General features: G+C 41.7%; 1 protein-coding gene and 1 long non-coding RNA gene across 3 annotated transcripts in view; both read left to right on the top strand.

Moving 5' to 3' along the window:
• The first annotated feature begins 152 nt into the window (after positions 1-152).
• On the top strand, positions 153-14,068 carry kcnk10b (potassium channel, subfamily K, member 10b). 2 transcript variants are annotated; one of them, XM_019872496.1, is made up of 7 exons: positions 153-557; positions 5,011-5,426; positions 10,638-10,755; positions 11,544-11,704; positions 11,790-11,982; positions 12,061-12,203; positions 12,457-14,068. In XM_019872496.1, coding segments are annotated over exons 1-7 (1,671 nt in total). In that variant the 5' UTR covers positions 153-556; the 3' UTR covers positions 13,096-14,068. The 2 variants fall into 2 exon arrangements, with proteins under 2 accessions (XP_019728055.1, XP_019728054.1); XM_019872495.1 differs by lacking the exon at positions 153-557 and adding an exon at positions 775-1,124.
• A 3,578-nt stretch (positions 14,069-17,646) lies between these two features.
• LOC109517420 (uncharacterized) overlaps positions 17,647-19,446 on the top strand; it is a 91,587-nt gene continuing 89,787 nt past the window's right edge. The window contains exon 1 of the long non-coding RNA XR_002168534.1: positions 17,647-17,713. This is a non-coding gene — a long non-coding RNA (uncharacterized LOC109517420). The remainder of the gene's footprint in view (positions 17,714-19,446) is intronic.

Here is a 19,446-nt window from a genome sequence, read left to right as displayed (position 1 = left end):
TTTACCTAACGCCTGAGAAATTTACATTGGAACGATCATCTTTCCCGATTTTACCTTTTTATGAGGCGAAATATTGCTGCAGTCTTACACACAGTGACACAACATCGTATATTATATGTTGGCCTACAACAAACATGAAATCCAAATCCCTCTCAGGTGCATCTTTCATTCATTAATAATAATTAATAATCACATACACACCGTGCCAATATAATTGTAACAATATAATATGGATATTGTATGGTAACATATCTCCCATACACATAATCAAATAAAACTTGAAATTAACATTTCGCCCTCAAATGATTCTAGTAATGAACCATTGCATCAGATTTTTTTTTCTTAAAGGTCCCCCATCCCAGTGTCTGAAGCTCATCAATAATGCATATGGTGCTCATACATATGAATGATGTCACCGTGGAGGTCCACCAATCGTTGGGCGTGACCCACCGCTTTGCACCATGTGCTCACACACACTCACGGGCTGCCTGCAACGATGATGGAATAATAATAAATAAAAATCCACATTTTGCCTGCCGGGGAAAAAAAGCACAAGAGTGAGTATTGGAAATATATATTTGACGTTGGTGTACATTTCAGGAGGAGATTTTTGTGTGTGCTTGATTTGATACTAAAAAGACCATGGGAGCAAGCTAAAGGAAGCAGAGCATCGGTTTTTTTTAACGCCCTCGTTGTTCTACGAGAGGCAAGTGCGTAAAGTTGGGTGGGCACCCACTGGGCTTGCCAGTCCCTAGTGTGCGTGTATTTATGTTTGTATGGGGTGACTTGTGGTTTGCCCCTCGCTCGAAAACAGATGTACTGCATCTCACTTGGTCCAGACGAGATTCAGAAAAAAAGGAGGGGACTCTCGAACAGCAGACAATGCGGTTATTTGCTCGCCTTGTCATTAGCAGACACGTCCTTAAAAGAAGACATGTCTGAAGATGGGGAGATATAGTACTTACTTGTAATCATGTATATCCGTTTATTTTGATTTTGTGAGCCGGTTACGTCTTTTATTTTAGCCACGGTTTTAATTAATTTATTTATTATAATCATTTTTGAAAAGATGAAATTCCCAATAGAAAACCCGAGGAAACAAGTTAACTGGGACCCCGAACAAGGTCAGTACCTTTTAAAAATAATGTTATAATAACAGGCTTGAGGAGATATATGTAATGCGCTTCGGATTTTTTGTTTTTAAATTATTTTTTTTTGTTATTCTGTCATTTATTTGACAAATACATGTTATTAAATACACTTAATAAGTACTATATATAGCCCTATAAACTCGGTGTATGTACTTTGTTTCTAATTTTGCATTTAAAAACGAGCTGCGGGAGGTTAGTGACAAAGCAAGTTAGCACAAACAACCGAAAGTCTCAAAAGCATTTAGACAAGGAAAAAGGGTACACTTGCATTCAATTGACATGTAAAATGCTCTTTTGGACATTAAACGTGACGTTAAATCGATTAGATGGAATATTGTCTTTATTTTGTTACCGGAAGTTTAAGCTATTATTGTCCGAGTTTGACACCCTTTGTACAGTGAGGCTCAGATGGTGTGTGTGTCCCCCAACCTGTCTCGTTTCTTCGGGAATGACGTGAAAAAAACTCGAGCAAAATAAAAATGGGACCTCTTGTTTTATCCTACTCACTTTATTTGGTTAGTTAGTGCTGCTGAATCACTGCTAGTGTTGAGAATTCATTCAAATGTAAGTACAAGAAATGTGGCGACATTCGTGTAACGAATTTACATTTCACCTTAAACGTCAATTTTGCTAGTGTTGAGAATTCATTCAAATGTAAGTACAATAAAATGTGGCGACATTCGTGTCACAAATTTACATTTCACTTTAAACGTCAATTCACTAAGTCACATCAGTTTCATGTTGTTATGGGACTCAGCTTGCTCCCCATGAAGAGTGGGTATCGGATGGAAAATATGGCTTTCCATTCAAGCCTTATTCAATTAGTCACAATCGATAGGAGGCTGAGTTAGTGCCTTGGATTTTAGATGGGTGCGTACGTCAGGCAACGTTAATGCAATTTTGATTATAAAACACTAGAGTGGAAGCTCTAAGGGTGAACTCAATCCATTGTGGAATGTGGAGCGACTTTTAAACCAAATTTTCCCAAAGGAAATCTGAAAATGGTGTTTGGTTGGTTCCTAGGTCAAACTATCACCTTAACACCTTTCTAAATAGTACAGGCAGTTTTATGTGTGTAAATTTCAGGCCATTTGAGCTTAGTGGTGTATAAGAAATTGAAACTTGTCAGACAATCGGAGAAGGTTTTCCCCGAGTAATTGACTAAATAAAAGGGCTCATACATTGAAAAATGTTTTACAATAATTTGTAGCTGTTACTGACCAAATTTTCTCTTGCCGATATTGCACAAAAACAGTCCTCAAAACTCAATTTCTCCGTGACCCATCATCCAAATTAAAAAAAATCTTGGTGCTTTATAATTACTGGTAGGTTGAACTGGCCATTCCATCCACACTTGGCATTTAGACAATTTTATTTTTTGGAAATCTTATTCTGTTGCTGTTTAGAGCTAGAGACACACTAGTCAGTCATCGTGCAGCTAGTCCCAACAGCTAGCACAAGGGTGCCCAAGTTTGGGCCACATGAACCCCTATCCAACTTGTACTTGTACTCATTTTCTTAAAGCTAATGAAATGTGAAGTGGTAGAAGCTAGTATTTGTAGTTGCGCTGAAATATTACATCTTACAGCTCATGTCACGTTAGCCAGGCAAGCGTATAGCATTTGGAGTGGCATAGCTGTGGCGAGTGCTGGTGCTAACATTTTTTTTTTTTGCTTTCATTATTATTATTACTCAAATGTGCATTTCAATTGGATTGTTTTTCATCAATACACATTTAAGAATCTTTGCATTAATTTGGACAGCAAACACACTGTTAATTAATTTCCAGTAAAATAGAATAAAATGTATGCATTTGTAAGATTAGTTTGCATCATGATGACATCATTGCATGCATCCCTGAATACTGATTCAGGCTTTGTGTCTTTCTGCTGCTTCATTCTTAAAGTTGTCATTTATTTTGTCTTCTAAAAATAGTCTGCTGCTATCATTGCGCAGTGTTATAGGGGAGAACAGAAAAATCACTTCGTCGTAATTGATTCAGTCATCCAACAAGGAAGAACTAACAAGATTCATAAATGCTGTGGGAGTGTGCGGGATGCTTCCTGGATGTCCTTGACTCATCCCGCATCATTGTGGATGCCTGGTTCTGTCCACTGCTCTGAGGCACCTTTGTCATATTTGTTTTATTAGAGCAGTGCTTCTCAATGCTATTCTGTTATGCCCCCTCCTCAAAGGGAGAAAAAATTTCATGCCCCCCCATCTCTCCACCGCAGCTACAGTATATACTTCATCCCTTTCATAGCACATTAGGAACAACAAAGGGGGCTGTTTAGCATTCTTATCCATCATACAAGTGTAAAAAGAAATTAACCACAGCAAGGTCAAACCTCATCAAACTAAATTAAAAGTACTTACCTCACCGGCCCCCTTCTAAGTATAAGGAAACTATCATAAAGTATATTCGCAGCACTCAGTTAGTTGTTGGACTATCCATGCCTTACATTTCCTCAAAGCCTTTGTAGTTATGCTATATGCATATAGATTAATGTAATATTAATGTCCATAATCATTCGCATAATGTATTGAAAATCAGGATGTTTTCTTCATCTAATGGAATCCTATAAATGGTGACGCAGTTTTCTTCTGCATTAGCGATATAGGCAATGCCCGGCAGGCTTCCGAGGCTGCCTTCCGCGTGACTAATGGCTTTAATGTGAAGCGTCTAAAACTCATTCCTCAGATGGCAAGACGATTTAAAGGTTGCCTTCGGTATCGGTGGTTCCAGGTCAGATTACAATTGAGAAATCGGTGTCATCTAAACACACAAACCGTCAACTATCCTCTTGTCAGAGTTTTGAAAGTCTAAGGAAATTAAGTAAGCTCCAACCAAAGTAATAAAATTATGATGATGACATAAAAGTTCCTTTCAAGATAAATGTCCTATTTTGTTGTGTCTTTGTTCTGTGCGCTGTTCAAACTAAAGTGGAATTGAACCAAACAGCACCGCACCCAAAGTCACTTGAAAGTGGATTGATGAGAACCCTTGCTTGTGCGCACCAGGGTTTGAATGGTCACATTTGCATTTATATATAAACCGAAGTAACAGAGCAGTAAAAAAGATTGTTCTGACTGAATCAAAAATTTGATTCAAAACAAGCGTGGTCATACTTGACCTGAAATGAACCGAACTGGACCTGACTTCACTTGCCTGCCCGAAGAACTTTCCACACACACACATACACTCACAAACATTCCACATACACTTATTTGACATTCTTTTGAACAGTAAGAGCACAGCGGGAGTATGCTGGTGGTTGCCTGCAGCTGTTTTAACACATAAAACGCCAAAAAGTTTAAAATGGCTTAACGTCACCTGAATCTCGCTCCGCACTGTGACCAAGGGTAAAATCAAATCCAAGTTCCTTGCACTCGTACTCCTGTCTATAAATGCTCCTCATTGGTGCCTCCTTCTTCTTCTTTATCATCTCCGTTCATTGGTTGATTACAGCTCTTTGGTGCATACCGCCACCTACTGCACAGGATGTGCCAGTCGTCAATTGCCAGCAAAATGGACGTCGGGCAGTGACGGACTGACGGACTTTCCGTCAGTACTGACGGAATGCCCATCTCGGTTGCTGGGTTAATACACTGTTCAAAATTGAGCGGAAGTGAACCTAACCACAACATAATTCACTTGAAAACTTCATTGTAACCAAACCAAACTGTGAGTTCATATTTATGAGTTTCCAATGCTTTTTGGCATAATTAGCACTCGTCCATGGTTTTGGTGGCGCATTCACACGAGAACGCTTAAAGGGTCTCAGTCCAGTTGTTAGGTACGAAACGTTCGCAAGCTGAATCACGACCCAACTTGATCTTTTCCTACAATGTTTTCCAGTGGCGGTCCAGACCAACTTGGTCCCTCCCAAGAAGGCCCAGCCCGGCATGGTGAAGTCAAGCCTGGTCCAGGCTAGTGTAGCCACCATGCAGAACCCAACAGGCTGTGAGCCCAAAGCCAACGGCCACTGCACGCTGCCTCGCCTGTCCATCTCGTCGCGCTCGGCCAGTGTCGTGGCCAGCATGGACACCAGCTGCGACGGCTCGCTGGCAGCTCTGCACTCGGTCATGAAGTGGAAGACCGTATTGGCCGTGTTCATCGTGGTGGTCCTGTACCTCGTGTGCGGGGGTCTGGCATTTAGGGCGCTGGAGCAGCCGTTTGAGAGCGACCAGAAGACCAGCATCACTCTGGAGAAGGCTTCCTTTCTGGCAAGACACTCATGTGTCACACCCGACGAGCTGGAGGCTCTCATAAAGGTGAGTTGGTGACAGCGATTTTTAGATATGAAAACTTAAACTTAAATCCAGTATCCCGTGCTGCTCAACGGGTAATCTTAAGAAGCAAGGCAGCAGGAGGCTCACTTGCTACCTTTGGCAATGCGACACATCTCATAATGCTCAGTGACACCTCACATGTGCTGACAATTCATGGTAAACATTGTTACATAATCCAACATAAAAGTTGTCTGTGGGGAGAATAGGTTAGATAACTGTCTATCCTTAATGAAGTATCGCTTGATGTGAGCAACTGGCATTTAAAGCTCTCCGCTCAGTGCCCCAATTTATGAAATGCCATATTGACGTATTCATTCGGCCACAGAAATGTGAGCTGGTGTTTATTAGAATTGAGATGTTTAGTTTGAGGATAGACCATCCGTATATCCACGGAACGGAAAGGGGCACGACCCAAAGCAGGCGCTTGTGGTCATTGACGTAGATTAATTCAGACATGATTGAGCCAACATGGAAAAAGTAAGTAGTAGTTCAGGAAAAGACATCATAATAATTCCGTATATCTCATGAAAACACCTGAAAGGCGGAAGAGATAGATATAAAAAAAAAAAACATGACAGGGAAATTCAGACAAGCGTGCGGTCTCTTGTGTGCCTTATGCTTTGTTTCTCTCTCTCTCTCTCTCTCTCTCTCTCTCTCTCTCTCTCTCTCTCTCTCTCTCTACTCTCTCTCTCTCTCATATTTGTGCTGATTAGGGAGAAAAGCCAAATTTTCCGCATCTCAAATCTCAATGCGATTGTTTGCCTTCTCCCCACCATGTTATTATGCTAATTAAGGAACAAAAGCAAGGTTAATAGAGAGAGGTTGGCTGGAGTGGAAAACGAGCATTCAATTGTTTTATGTCAGATTCTCACATTTTAAACTGTCACACACTGTGAAGAGTAAGTATAAAAATGAAAGCCAAAAAAAAAAACAAAAAAAAAAAACTGAAACTCCTCATGGTTTGACGGACAGTTTGATGTGGTTAGTATGCGAAAGAAAATACACACATCACCGGTGAGTTTAATGCCAGTCATTTAGCTCCGTGCTACTTAGCAGTTGTCTGATAAAAGTCATTTATTTGATATTCAATTATCAGTTTCATTATTAGCTTTAGTTTACTTCTTTTATGGCCTATTTGTGGAGTGCAAGATTTAAAAAAAAAAAAAAAAAAGGACGCTATGGTGCAATAAATTCAAGTACAATTTTTTCTGGATGTGTAACACTTTTAAACCCCAAAATGTCATTTATTAAATTCATTGACGAATATGAACATGAAGAGAGAAATTTTAGTTAGTTTTATTCATATTTCAGTTACATATATATAAACACACATTTTACATTTTATTTATGATTTTTATTTATTTATTTATTTTTACAAAATATTTTTTGTTGTGCGAACTGGGCAAGAGTTAGCGTGTGCACCTTTGATTTGACAGTGGTCAACTGCAGGGCATATACAGTATTGACAATCACCCACTCCCACTCCCATTCGTATCAGTGGACAACTTGGAATCTTCAGTGAACCAGAATGCCTGAAGAATATATGAACAGGAGAGTGAAAACCTCAAAACTGTGCGGCAGACGTGCTCATCACGAATCCACCATGTGCCTTTGAACCATATTCTTCCAGAAATTTCTGGCTGCCTTCGACTGCAATATGCTCTCACTTGTGAGACTATTAATAAAATTATTACGCCCCCATGACATTCTCTTAAACTTAGAATAACCCCGACAACGAGGGAACCAAGCACATACAATTTGGAGTGGCCTACTTTTCGCTGGAACAATCCTGTTTGATGTGAACATCTTCACCACTGGTGAATTTTGGTCTGTATTTCCAGATATTTATTTTTACACTCCATGCCCACCCACCCACACAAGGATCCATTCCTTACTCACATCATGGTCTCACAAAGAGATACTAGCTGTAGTTTGTGGCAGAAATCAATGACGGCATCTTGTGTAAGCTGGGGACGGAAATGGAAAACCTTTAGCGTGTTGCGTTCGGCAAAGGGGGAGTCCGGAGGGAGTCAATTATTCATCGGGCGAGGCAGGAGTGGGAGACCTCCTGCGGTGCCAGAAGCAGCGGCTGGGCAAAATGAGCCCATTCGGTATACGCGCGAGGGCATAGATCATCAGTAAGAAGTGAAAGCTAACAGGCTAAACACCAGCTGGAAGTGAAAGCTAACAGGCTATTTGCTAACTAACGGCTTTCAAGTGCTGAAGGAATGATTACATTTTGGCGATGACTATAATCAAAGCCGCAACCGGCGATGAACAGACCTTGGCATTCATTTTTTTTTTTTTCTTGGCGGACCCTCCAAATGATCCTCAAACTGATGCGATGCTCCGCCCACATGAGACGCGAGAAGCCAGTGCTGTCAAAAATTTTCCACCAAGTAGCGCCTAAAAACATATACTATTAAAATCCCCCAAAAATGTGTCATGGTTCATAATTACTGCAAAAGCGACACTATTTTTTTCGGCTGTCGAAAGCGTTTCGCAATATGTGTTCCCATTAAGAGTGTGGAATTTTGTAAGAAAAGTTAGTGGGTTGGTTAAATACGTCATGCCTATTCCTCTTTATTCGATGTTTAGTTTTACAGTAAACTTGCATTTTTTTTTTTTTTTTTTTTTTTTTTAGTCTGCTATGCCTCAGTACGCCTCTGTGCCATACGCCTCTCCCATAAAGGTAAATCTGAATACGAATACAAGGCCGTTCTGCTGCTCTATTGAGGGTTACATTCTCAATGTGTTTTTGTGTTCTTTCAGCAGTGTAGTGCGGGGGCGAGTCATTCATGTCAGTCTTTTTTGTGGAGGAAGTTTGGAAGGCAGAATCCTCAGGAAGAAGAATGGCTGGGAAAAAACAAATAATCACTGACAGACACTCAATGCCCGTGCGGCCATGTTTGCTCTTTCAGCGTCCTCCTACCCACTGTGAGCGTCCCCCACATTGCCCATCCTTATAATTACCTCGGCCAAAGCCTCTGGGCTGATGCATGCTGTGGCACAATGTGATGCCGCGCTGTTATTTACAGGGCACATTTAGTGATGAGTCACGATTCAGCACACCTGCAGCCGCGTTACGTCACCACACGCAAATGATCTTTTTCTGGATGTTGTAATGCATACATTCCATGACACAAGACACACATTTAGGTTTGTTTTTATGTATATATATATATATATATATATATATATATATATAGATAGATAGATAGATAGATAGATAGATAGATAGATAGATAGATAGATAGATAGATAGATATACACACAAACATTTTTCAGGATTTTTTTTTTTTTTTTAAGGGAGTATTTGCAAACAAAAACACCAAAATAGCGCTAACAGACGGGAAGCAGGAGAGCTGGTGTCTTTTGCGTGTGACCTCACCGTAAACGCCAAGTGCCTCATTTTTCTCAGCGCACACTCTATAAATGGCAGAAACCAGCCATTTGACAAAGGTATAGTTAAACAAATATTTTTTTGAATTACTTTCAGTTCAATCTTGGTAGTGTTTTTTAAGCCACCCCACTTGTCCCCCCCCCCCTTCCCCCCATCATATTGTATAAGCTTCCTTTTGTTTCTAAGAATCTCACAGCATCCTTCCTAGTGGAGGAGACAATTTTGTTTGGCAGCTCAAGCTGGCCAGCATTACGATAAAGACGTTATTGAAAGTGCTGCAGTGTTTGGCGCCGTGTCATGCTTTTTTTGGGGGGGGGCAATCGTTGAAGGGTAAGGCGCCGACGTCTCTTGCTGGTGTGTGACAGAAAGACATTTTATCCCTCCTGTAACCCCGGGAACGCAATGTTTGGCTACCAAAAAGCAGTGGTCTCACTAAAAAATATTTTATCGTTTGTCAACATTGTATGTTGCCGCAAAAATATGTTTGGTACAAAATGTAATACTTTTCTCACAAGGTCAACGTTTTGACACACAAATGCTCAATTTTGCCATGAAAGTCCCGCAGTAGGCAATGTACTCCAGCCAAGTTAAATGTCTTGCCGGATAGCACTTTGTTCTGCTGTAATGCAAAAAAAAAAAAAAGTAAACAAAAACAAAGGAGTCCTTCAGGAGTCCTCATGCCTGCAAAGCGCACGTGCACTATGGAGGATTTTCCACATCTTCAATGCAGCACCACTTTGGCTGGCAAACAGAAGAGGGCTATAAATAGAACAGCTCATAAAATATTCAGACATTGCTCGGCTATTTATAGCCGTCCCACCACTCTAGAAATAGATTGTTCTGAATGTAATTTGATATTTGTTACGGCTTATTAAATTCATTTTTAAAAATGGTTGGGTGAATTTGACGGGAAGTGAAAACGTGCAAGACCATGAATAGTCGTCTGTGCGCCTGAAGTGGTCCGTAGCTTGCTTTGAAATGTATGTCACGAGAGTAGATGCATATTTCATAAAGCGGTTGCTCTCAAAAAGCTTGCACATAATGTGTGGGGGCGGCCCTGAATGACGGCGCAAGTACATTCAAGCGAGTGATCACAACAATTTACCAGCACAAAAACGCGGTGTCCTTTCATAAAAAAAAAAAAAAAAAAAAAAGTAAAGCATTCACTGCATTGGGTTGCTCTTTAAATGTCAATACACGCCTGATGTAATGTTTTTGGGGTTCATCACACAGTATTTTGCCTCAAAATTTAGCTTGGCTGCAAAAATTCAAGGTTTTCCATTGCAATATAAACATCGTATTTTGCCACAAAAATACAATGTTTTGCGGGAAAACCACAATAGTTTAGAACAGCGCTAACCACCATTTCGCTTGTTCCCCCCCCCAAAAAAAGTATGATACGAACACCACTTTTTGAATGAAATCTGCATTATTATCATGCCACCGGGAGCGTTTTCTCATGGACAGCGTTGTCTTGTTTTTTTTTTTCCACATCCGAGGCCAGAGCAAAAGTCCACGTCGCCATGGAGACAAGAATACAAAGAATTTGCATAAAACATTAGTGAGCGAGAAAGAGAGCAGATGGAGATTTTATGGCACCGCAATGAAGCACAAGCGTGAATAATGTCCCAGTGAATGTAAAGCTGCAATGTGTTTGGTTTTTTTTCGATGCGCCATTCAGAGCAATGATAGCGATGCAGAAGGAAGTTGCTAGTCGTTAGCATGCGCATGAGATGACATACACAATAAATACAAATAAAAGTGTTTTTTTTTTTGCGTGTGTTTTTCAGCATTCCATCGACGCTGTGAGTGCCGGAGTGAGTCCCATAGGCGACACCTCGTACAACTCCAGTTACTGGGACCTGGGCAGCGCTTTCTTCTTCGCCGGAACTGTCATCACCACCATCGGTACATTAACAGCAACCCCCTCTCCCCAACCCTGGAAACTGGCCTATTTTGTGGTCCACAACTCAAAAATCAAAAGTGCTCCATTTCGACATACAAAAAAATTATTTTGGCACCAAAAAAGAAATTTGTTGGCACACACATTTATATGACATACCAAAATAAAAATCATTTCTCGAAGTAAAAGTGTGATTGAAAAACTTTTCTCTCCAAAAACAGAATAATGTGTGTGTGTGTGTGTGTGTGTGTGTGTGTGTGTGTGTGTGTGTGTGTGTGTTAATGTAACAAGATTATCATTTCTTGAACGACAAAGCAGTACAGCTCAGATCAATTCCATGTGGTCCAGTTGTAAGGTCACCGCACGCTTCGATGATGAAGTGGCTCAGGTTTTTGTGGCTCTTCCGATTATTGATATGACTGAAGTCATTGTTATCGAACATCGTGAGATCGTCGCTGGCCCTTTGACAATGACAAATGTCTTTTCCCTTGAGGGCAACTGAATTAGCGCCTTTCTGCGGTCTTACTTAGCTCTTCCAATTTCCTCCAGGAACGTAACAGAAGGGCTTCTATTGATGATGTTGCATAAGTGCGTCATCTTCATCTTAATGTCCCCCCCCCCCCACACCCCACCCACCTCCTCATTTCCTTCCTTTGGAGCACCTTGAGATGTCCTTAATAGGGTTTTATTAGCTTGTCAGCCAGGCCAAGTTCAATGATGCCAAGGTAGAATCATGTTTTCCTTTCTTTGAACGTATCAAAATGGTAGTCTGTCATTTCTGATGTGTCGATAGGTTATGGAAATATCGCTCCCAGCACGGAGGGCGGGAAAATCTTCTGCATCCTTTATGCCATATTTGGCATCCCTCTTTTCGGCTTCCTGTTGGCCGGGATCGGCGATCAGCTGGGCACTATCTTTGTCAAAAGTATTTTGAGAGTGGAGAAGATCTTCAGGGTGAGTTGCAAGTATTGACAAATCGTTGCCTGAGTGATGCCGCCGTTAGTCTGACGACGTTCTTTCCCTTTGCTCACCTCCACAGCAAAAACACAAACAGATCAGCCAGACGAAGATCCGGGTGACGTCCACCATCCTTTTTATCTTCGCCGGTTGCATCGTCTTCGTCACCGTTCCCGCTGTCATCTTCAAACACATCGAGGGCTGGACCACGCTGGAGGCCATCTACTTTGTCGTCATCACTCTCACCACAGTGGGGATCGGCGACTACGTGGCGGGTTTGTGTTCAACTTGACGTGTGCTCGCGTTCATCAAGTTCAGCTTGAGCTGATTTGTTTTTGTTTTTTTTCTTCCAGGCGGAAACCGCAGGATTGACTACATGAAGTGGTACAAGCCTCTGGTGTGGTTCTGGATCCTGGTGGGTTTGGCCTACTTCGCGGCCGTCCTCAGTATGATCGGAGACTGGCTTCGAGTGCTATCCAAGAAGACCAAAGATGAGGTAGGGTTTCTTTTCGATGACATGCTCAACAGTGTACGGGCTTACGTTTTTATGTAGTGAATTGAATTGTTTTTTTCAATTTTCGTTTTAGTTACTTTGAAAGTTTTCGTTTTCGTTAACGTCAGCTAGCAATAGACTCTGTGACCCTGACTGGACAGATCTCCTCGCATAGACGGCTCTCACCGGTTTGATTTTTCTCTGTAATTCACTACAGAGCAACTGTCTTCACAGAGTGCTTTCAAATCGTTCCCAGGTTGCCGCTCATGCAGCCGAATGGAAGGCGAACGTACGAGCCGAGTTCCGGGAGACGCGGCGGCGCCTGAGCGTCGAGATCCACGACAAGCTCCAACGGGCGGCGACCATCCGCAGCATGGAGCGCCGCCAGCTGGGTCTGGAACAGCGGGCCCACTCTTTGGACATGCTGTCTCCTGAGAAGAGGGCTGTTTTTGCCAGTCTGGACACCGGCCGCTATAAGACCTCATCCCAGGAGAGCATCGACACCAAGCTAAACAACCTGCGGCTGAAAGGCGCCTGCGAGCCCTACGAGCGCCGCAGCGTTGAGCAGATGCCACAGACGGCGTCCTCGTCGGAGGAGAATCTCTTCAACCTGCGCTTCGGCACGCTCACCAAGCTGGCCAGGCGCAGCAAGAACCGCGAGATCCGGAGGAACATACCCGGCGACGCTCGACGGGCCAGTGTCGGCATTGGCAATGGGAACGCCATGTTTGACGAAGAGCGGGGCGAGGGCGGGGAAGAAGATTGTGAGCTCGATGAGGAAAGCCAGGAGAGGAAAGAGAGGAACACCAGCTTAACAAACCTGTCACAGTATTCCATGGATCGCTCCAAGTTGAACGGGTGCATACCGGAACTGCCGAAACACCAGGATGACTAGGTGCTCTCTGGAGAAACTCATCTGATGGAGGGATAGAGACTCTCAGTTAGAAGTCTACTCGTGCCCCTTTGAGGTACGCTCTAAAAGAATTTCCTGGACTCCAAGTAGCATTTGTACCTGAATCGGTGCATTCAAGAACTCTCCAAAGCCAGAGTGATTCGCGCTTTTCCAGAGAATTTAATCAGACAAAGGAGTATAGACTGTCATTTCAGTCCAAATTATACTACCCCGAAATTTCTGGACGGGAACTGTCCAAAACCAGAATGATCAGCTTGTCCTGTCAAGAAAATCATCAGACCGAGGGACATAGACCGGCTGAAGGAGCCGCTTCCCGCTCCCTCAATGGGATCATTTCTGAACTCCAAGGAGCGATGTCCACGGTGAACGTTTGCCTGCCAGAACTGTGAAAAAAAAAAAAAAAAAGACCACTTAGCTGCTTGTTCGAGGAAAGCGTCTGACAAAGTGAGACAGACTGTCAGAAAGCGTCCCCGCGTGCCCCTCAAAGTACAACCTTGAAAAGAATTGTACCCTATCGGGCTACGAGAATAATAGAAATGGAGAAGAAATGAAAATAATTTCTGGATTTCTCAAGGAGCCTTTCAACAAGTCCAACTGTCCAAAACCAGACTGATGACCTGTTCACCGGAGAATCTTATCAGACGGAGGGATTATAGACTTGCAGAAGGAGTCCGCGCGCTACCCTCAAGGTACCATCGAAAAGAATCGTACCTCACAGTGATCCTTTCTATACTCCAAGGAGAGCTCAAAGTCTGGTAAAAGTCATCGGTGCATTGAGCGTTCATCCCACTGGCAGGCCTTTGTAACGCCGACATTTTTTGCAGGAGTCCACGGGCATACGTGAAAGAAATGTGCCTTTTCCGTTCCCTCAGTTAGCTTGGAGCCGCTCCTGGGAATTTGTGTCACTGTGCCATCAAATCACGGGGAAGCAAAACCCGTTGCCCAAAAAAAAAAACCCAAATAAAACAAAGCAAAATCGCAGATTTTTTTTTCCTTTGGTTTTCATCGCGGTGTTAGCTGGCTAGCTAGCTTGCTCCTATCAGATGCTCCGAAAACAAACTTGGACGTGTAAATCCACATCATCGTCCATCTTCGCTCTGCGTCATCGATTGCCGCTTTGTCGTCATGTAAAGCCTCGTCTATTTATGGACCGCTGCGGAAGACCTGGTGAAAGGTGGGAGAGGCCTCGGATCAATGAACACACACTAAGTGACTGTCAACCACATCATGCTAATCAGCCTTATTGATTGTGCGTGGGGAGCCGTGTGTTTTTCAAATGCAACGCTCCTCTCTCGTGACTTGAGAGGGCGAAGAAATCCCGATTGATAGGCACTTGCTTTTTGTAACACCACATTTTTGTACTCACCAAGCATGTTTTTGCATCACTGGAATCATTTTTTTTCGACATCAGTGGAACACATGCGTTGTTGTTGTTCATAGTTTATCTCACCGATACGTGTAATAGCGGATCTGGGATGGGCGTCATTATCAAGAACTGAACACTAAATTATTGTCGTCACTCGTACGCTCCTTTTGGTACTTTCTACCTAAAGTTAATGTAAAATTCAGTGATTAATTGGATCATAAGAATACAGTTTACAAGCCCATCCCAATACTGGACCGTGTGAAATGTAATATTTGAAAATGTCAAGAAATTACACGGTACAAAATGGTACTGTTGATACTACAGAACACATCTAAATGTATTCTACTGTATCCTTGATTATTGCCATTGTGAAGCGCAATTTTACAAACAAACGGTCTTAATGGTTATGCCCTCTTCATGACCATGATCTGCGATGATTCTATATTTGTTGTGAACGTTGAATGAAGATTTCACGTCAATTGTATCCAGTGCCTTTTTTTTTTCCAGATAATAAATATGGCAAAAGAAATGTCAACGCAGTTGTCTTCTCCTGAAATTTGCATCTCAAATGTCAGCTGTTAATAACATTTACACTATGAAGCCTATTCTATAGGTCCACCTGGTGGGAAAAAAATGTAAAAAAAAAAAAAAAATTAAACCTTTATATTTCATATATTTTATGTTGGAATATTAATCAATCTGTAATATTATTTGCTTTAAATAATTTTGGGGGAAAAAGTCAGATTTTCTTTGACAAAATAAGAAAATAATCCCCCCAATCCCAGTTTTCTATGATAACATTAGACAAAGTTGTAATCTTAAATAGCAAAAGTAGTATTTTTCTCAAGGAGAAAGCATTTTAAACAGCATTCAAAAAGATACAGTCTGAAGGAATTTTTGTTGTTGCAATTTATAAGAAAAAGTTTGAGGGAAAGGTTTTGATGTTATAATTAAACTATTTCTCAAAAGTGTTTTTAGCCTGGAAAAAAAGGTTATAAAATTATACTTTTTTCAGGACATAAAAATTTGGAAAAAAGTTGTAATTTGGTGAAAAAATAATATTGTATCGTAACATAACACATATTTATGAGAAAAAGTCCAAATATAATCAGTTGAGCGTAATATCTTTTTCCACAGAAAAACTGGAGCAAAAAAATATGATTTAATGCAAGCAGTTAAAACTAAAAAATTATTTCCTGTTCAATTTTCTTTTTTTTCGACAATTCATTCTGATGTCCAAAAAAGAAACCTCGAATCCTATGAAAATACATATTTTATGTTTGTGTCCATTTACTGAGACATACAGGTCCTTATGGTAAGTATCTTGTCAGAGTTACGATCCATACGAAAGCACATCATAGAAAATGTAATTAAATGTGACCTCCATACACATTGTATTCACATGTGGGAATTTTTTTAATCTAGTATCCAATTCTTATTTGCCCTTCAACATAACGTAATAAAGGACAAGGTGACACTGGCAAGTCATGTCATTCATTCGCATATGTCATTAAGGCTCCACCTCTGCAGGATTCAATAAAGATTTTTTTTTCCTTATGGATTGAATATTTTCACATTTGATGCACTTTTTTTTCCTCTCCAAAGGAAACAAGTCATTATGTAATTAGCGTGATGCGAGGTAGCCTGAGGCCTCTGCATGCCTGCAGTCACGTGCGTCTGAATGTGTGTAGCCAGCTGGCAGCACCACAAAACAAATGAATCAGGGGGCGTGAGATGGCTATAAATTGTGCGGTGTGTGTGTGTGTGTGTGTGTGTGTTCCTCCAAGGTGGACGTGACACCTCTTTCATTTTGGTACATCTCGCTCCAACTTTTGCATGCGTCTGCTTCATGAATCCATCACGACTTGTTTTTGTTCCGTTTACTGTTTGACCTCCCATTTGTTCAGATTAAGTGAGAAAATAAATTCCCACAGGAAACATTCTTATCTGTCAAGCTAGTATAATAAATCATTTCATGTTTGTAAACAAATAGGAACTTACCTGAACTTAAAACGATGACAAAAACAATGGCATACAGACATACAACCATTCATGCTCTCCCGATTTACACTTTCCTTGTGAGGGGAACTTTTTGATAGAAGAGAGGGCAGCACAGCACGGTGGGCGACTGGTTAGCGTGTTGGGCACACAGTGCAGAGGTGCAGGGTTCGATTCCGGCGCCGGCCTTCCTCTGTGGATTTTGCAAGGGTTCGATTCCGGCGCCGGCCTTCCTGTATGGATTTTGCATGTTCTCCCCGTGCCTGTGTGGGTTTTCTCCGGCTACTCCGCGGTTTCCTCCCACGTTCCAAAAACATGCGAGGTTAATGGTTAAGGGGACATTAGTCTAAATTGTCCCTAGGTGTGAGTGTGAGTGTGAGCGCGGATGATTGTTCGTCTATGTGTGCCCTGGCTGGCAACCAGTTCAGAGTGTACCCTGCCTACTGCCCAAAGACAGCTGGGATCGGCTGCAGCACTCCCTGTGACCCTTGTTAGGATAAGTGGATCAGAAAATGGATGGCTGGATGGAAGACAGAGCAACTTAAAGAGGAATATTAAACAGAAATTACATTGACTCTTGTGATCAACATTGCTGTTGAGTGTTCAGGAAAAGCGGTGTTGAATACGGAAGGATGGAAGGATGTTTGCACTGTCATTTGCTGATGAACTACCTCATTGCGAGATAGAAAGGGAAAAAAAAAACAGCACAACATAGCACATAAAAAAACACAACTAGAAATGCGAACAAAGAACGTTCTCCTTAGGGAAAACTATACATGCAGTGCAGTAATGCGACGAGCACATTTCTTTTCGTTAGAGTATGTCAAGTTTCTGGGAAAGAAAGTCGAATGGAAGTGTACCAAACCATGCTGGACTTATGACGTGTCCAACCATTTTGCATTCAAAGACTCAAATGGTGAACTGATGGCAAAATGTGGGGTGCGAGACAATTCAACAGAAAGCCATTGTAACGCATTTTGATCAGCATGTAGTAAGAAATTGATCACGAAGGAAGCAGCAGAGGATTGTACGTAATTATTTGCATTGGAGCTCCTTGGTGATTGGAATTTACAAACGCGGCTCGATGTTGCGTGTTGCAGAAGATTTTTTCCGCCTAAATAACGTCCGTTTCCTTCCGGACCTATTTCATCGACGGACGAATACAACTTACCGCGGCAAGAGCCCGGGCAGCGCAGCAGAGCTTTCTGGGCTTTTAGTGGGAGCTTGCAACGTCTGGTATGTTTTGCATGATTACGTTGACTTGGTCGGTTGATTTGTTGTGTTTGACCTAAATTTGAAGCGTTTCAGACACCGACATCCGGTAGTCTCTCTCTCTCTCTCTCTCTCTGGTGAATTTACTCATTTACGTGTGTCCGTCCGTCCGTCCGTCAGTCAGTGACCGTGATTTTCCAAACGGGCCATCCGGCACATTAATGCGATTAAAGATCCATTTTATAATATTTGGCAACGTTATAATTAACGCCATTTGAGTCACTGATTCTGCCTGGCCAACCCAATGAAAAATCACTGGCTACGCCGCTGTTTAGCGTGAATGTAGCAAAACATTTGCAGTTTGTCCAAATAAATGAGAAAAACGCATTTTCGATGTGCACAACTGACACTAGGATGTGAGGATTGAACAAGTGCGTTTGACGATGTCAGATAGAAATGTAGCAAAGCAACTGAAAAAAACGCGATTGAGGTTCCCCGGCCTCTCATCTGGGAGCAGCAGAAGAAGAAAAAAAATGATGAAGCAGCAGCAGCAGGGGTAGGACGACGAGGTGTGAACGCGCTCGGAGGCAAGTGTGACACGGTGGCTTGCAGGAGGTCAGCATGCCTCACATCACAGAAGAAGAGACTGAGCGTGTACTATTGATTTAGTTTGCTTAATCAAAGCCCTTCATCAGAATGTAGCGTAATAAATGGGCGTAGTAATTTTCGGTTTTATTGATATAATAAAGTGAGGGAAAAACAAATTAAAAAATGTCGTTATAAATCAATGCTAGTAAAAAAAAATCTCCCCTCCTTAGAAAAACATTAACAGTAGTCATTTACTTTTGCAGGCAATTAATAAAACAATAGCATAAAATCTAGCCATAAATATATACAAAATAATTTTACTAATGCATTTTTCTCAAAATGTTGTGAATCACAAAAGCTTATTTCAGCCTAGAACAAATTTCGAAGTACATGAAGTTTAAAAGGAATGTAATTTAAAATCATAGAAATTGTTAAACACAACCAACACACTTGAAAAGCCAATGCTATCCATGAAATTGAATGATGCTATTATTAGCTTTTATTATGTAATTTTTTTCATCACATGCCTCTCGCGTGCAATATTTACCCATCTGCTCCCCCCCCCTTTTTTTTTTGAGCCGTAGTTTTTGCCTATTAGTGCCACCCTAGAAAACCCAAATTTCCATAGACAGATCATGGTCACCTGTGCAGATAAGACTTTATCAGTACGACAAAAACCTATTTATCATCACTTATCTCTATTGCCACAAGATGAGTGTGTGCAGAAGACGTGAGGACAGAGGAAGGTGACCACAAATGGAATATTGAGGCTGAAGTGCCACCATGTTGTGCTGATGCAGGTTCTTTTGCCGTTATCCAGGTGAAGCACATTATGTGCAATGGATGGAAGGATGGAAAAGGGGAAGGGTGGTGGAGGGAGGAGAAGAGAAAGCGCTCACATGGCCTAACACATGCTTCTCACCGGGCTATTTCTCATTAGGAAGCGTCACGTGTGTACTGTCGAGGGAATAAATCATGTTGACTACATCCAGGTATGAAAAAAAAACTTGAGAGGAACATAACCCTTAAGGGCTCCATGCTGGGCATTTGTGTCCACCCTGCTTCCTTTTTATAAACCGTTTTAGCTGTGTTAATATACTAACCCCAATTCCATGGAAGTTGGGATGTTGAGTAAAAATCAAAACAGAATAAAATGATAGTTCATGTTC

Source organism: Hippocampus comes, unplaced genomic scaffold, assembly GCF_001891065.2.
Source record: "Hippocampus comes isolate QL1 unplaced genomic scaffold, H_comes_QL1_v1.1 scaffold92, whole genome shotgun sequence".
Classification (NCBI taxonomy): Eukaryota; Metazoa; Chordata; class Actinopteri; order Syngnathiformes; family Syngnathidae; genus Hippocampus; species Hippocampus comes.
This window is presented reverse-complemented; position numbering and strand designations above follow the sequence as displayed.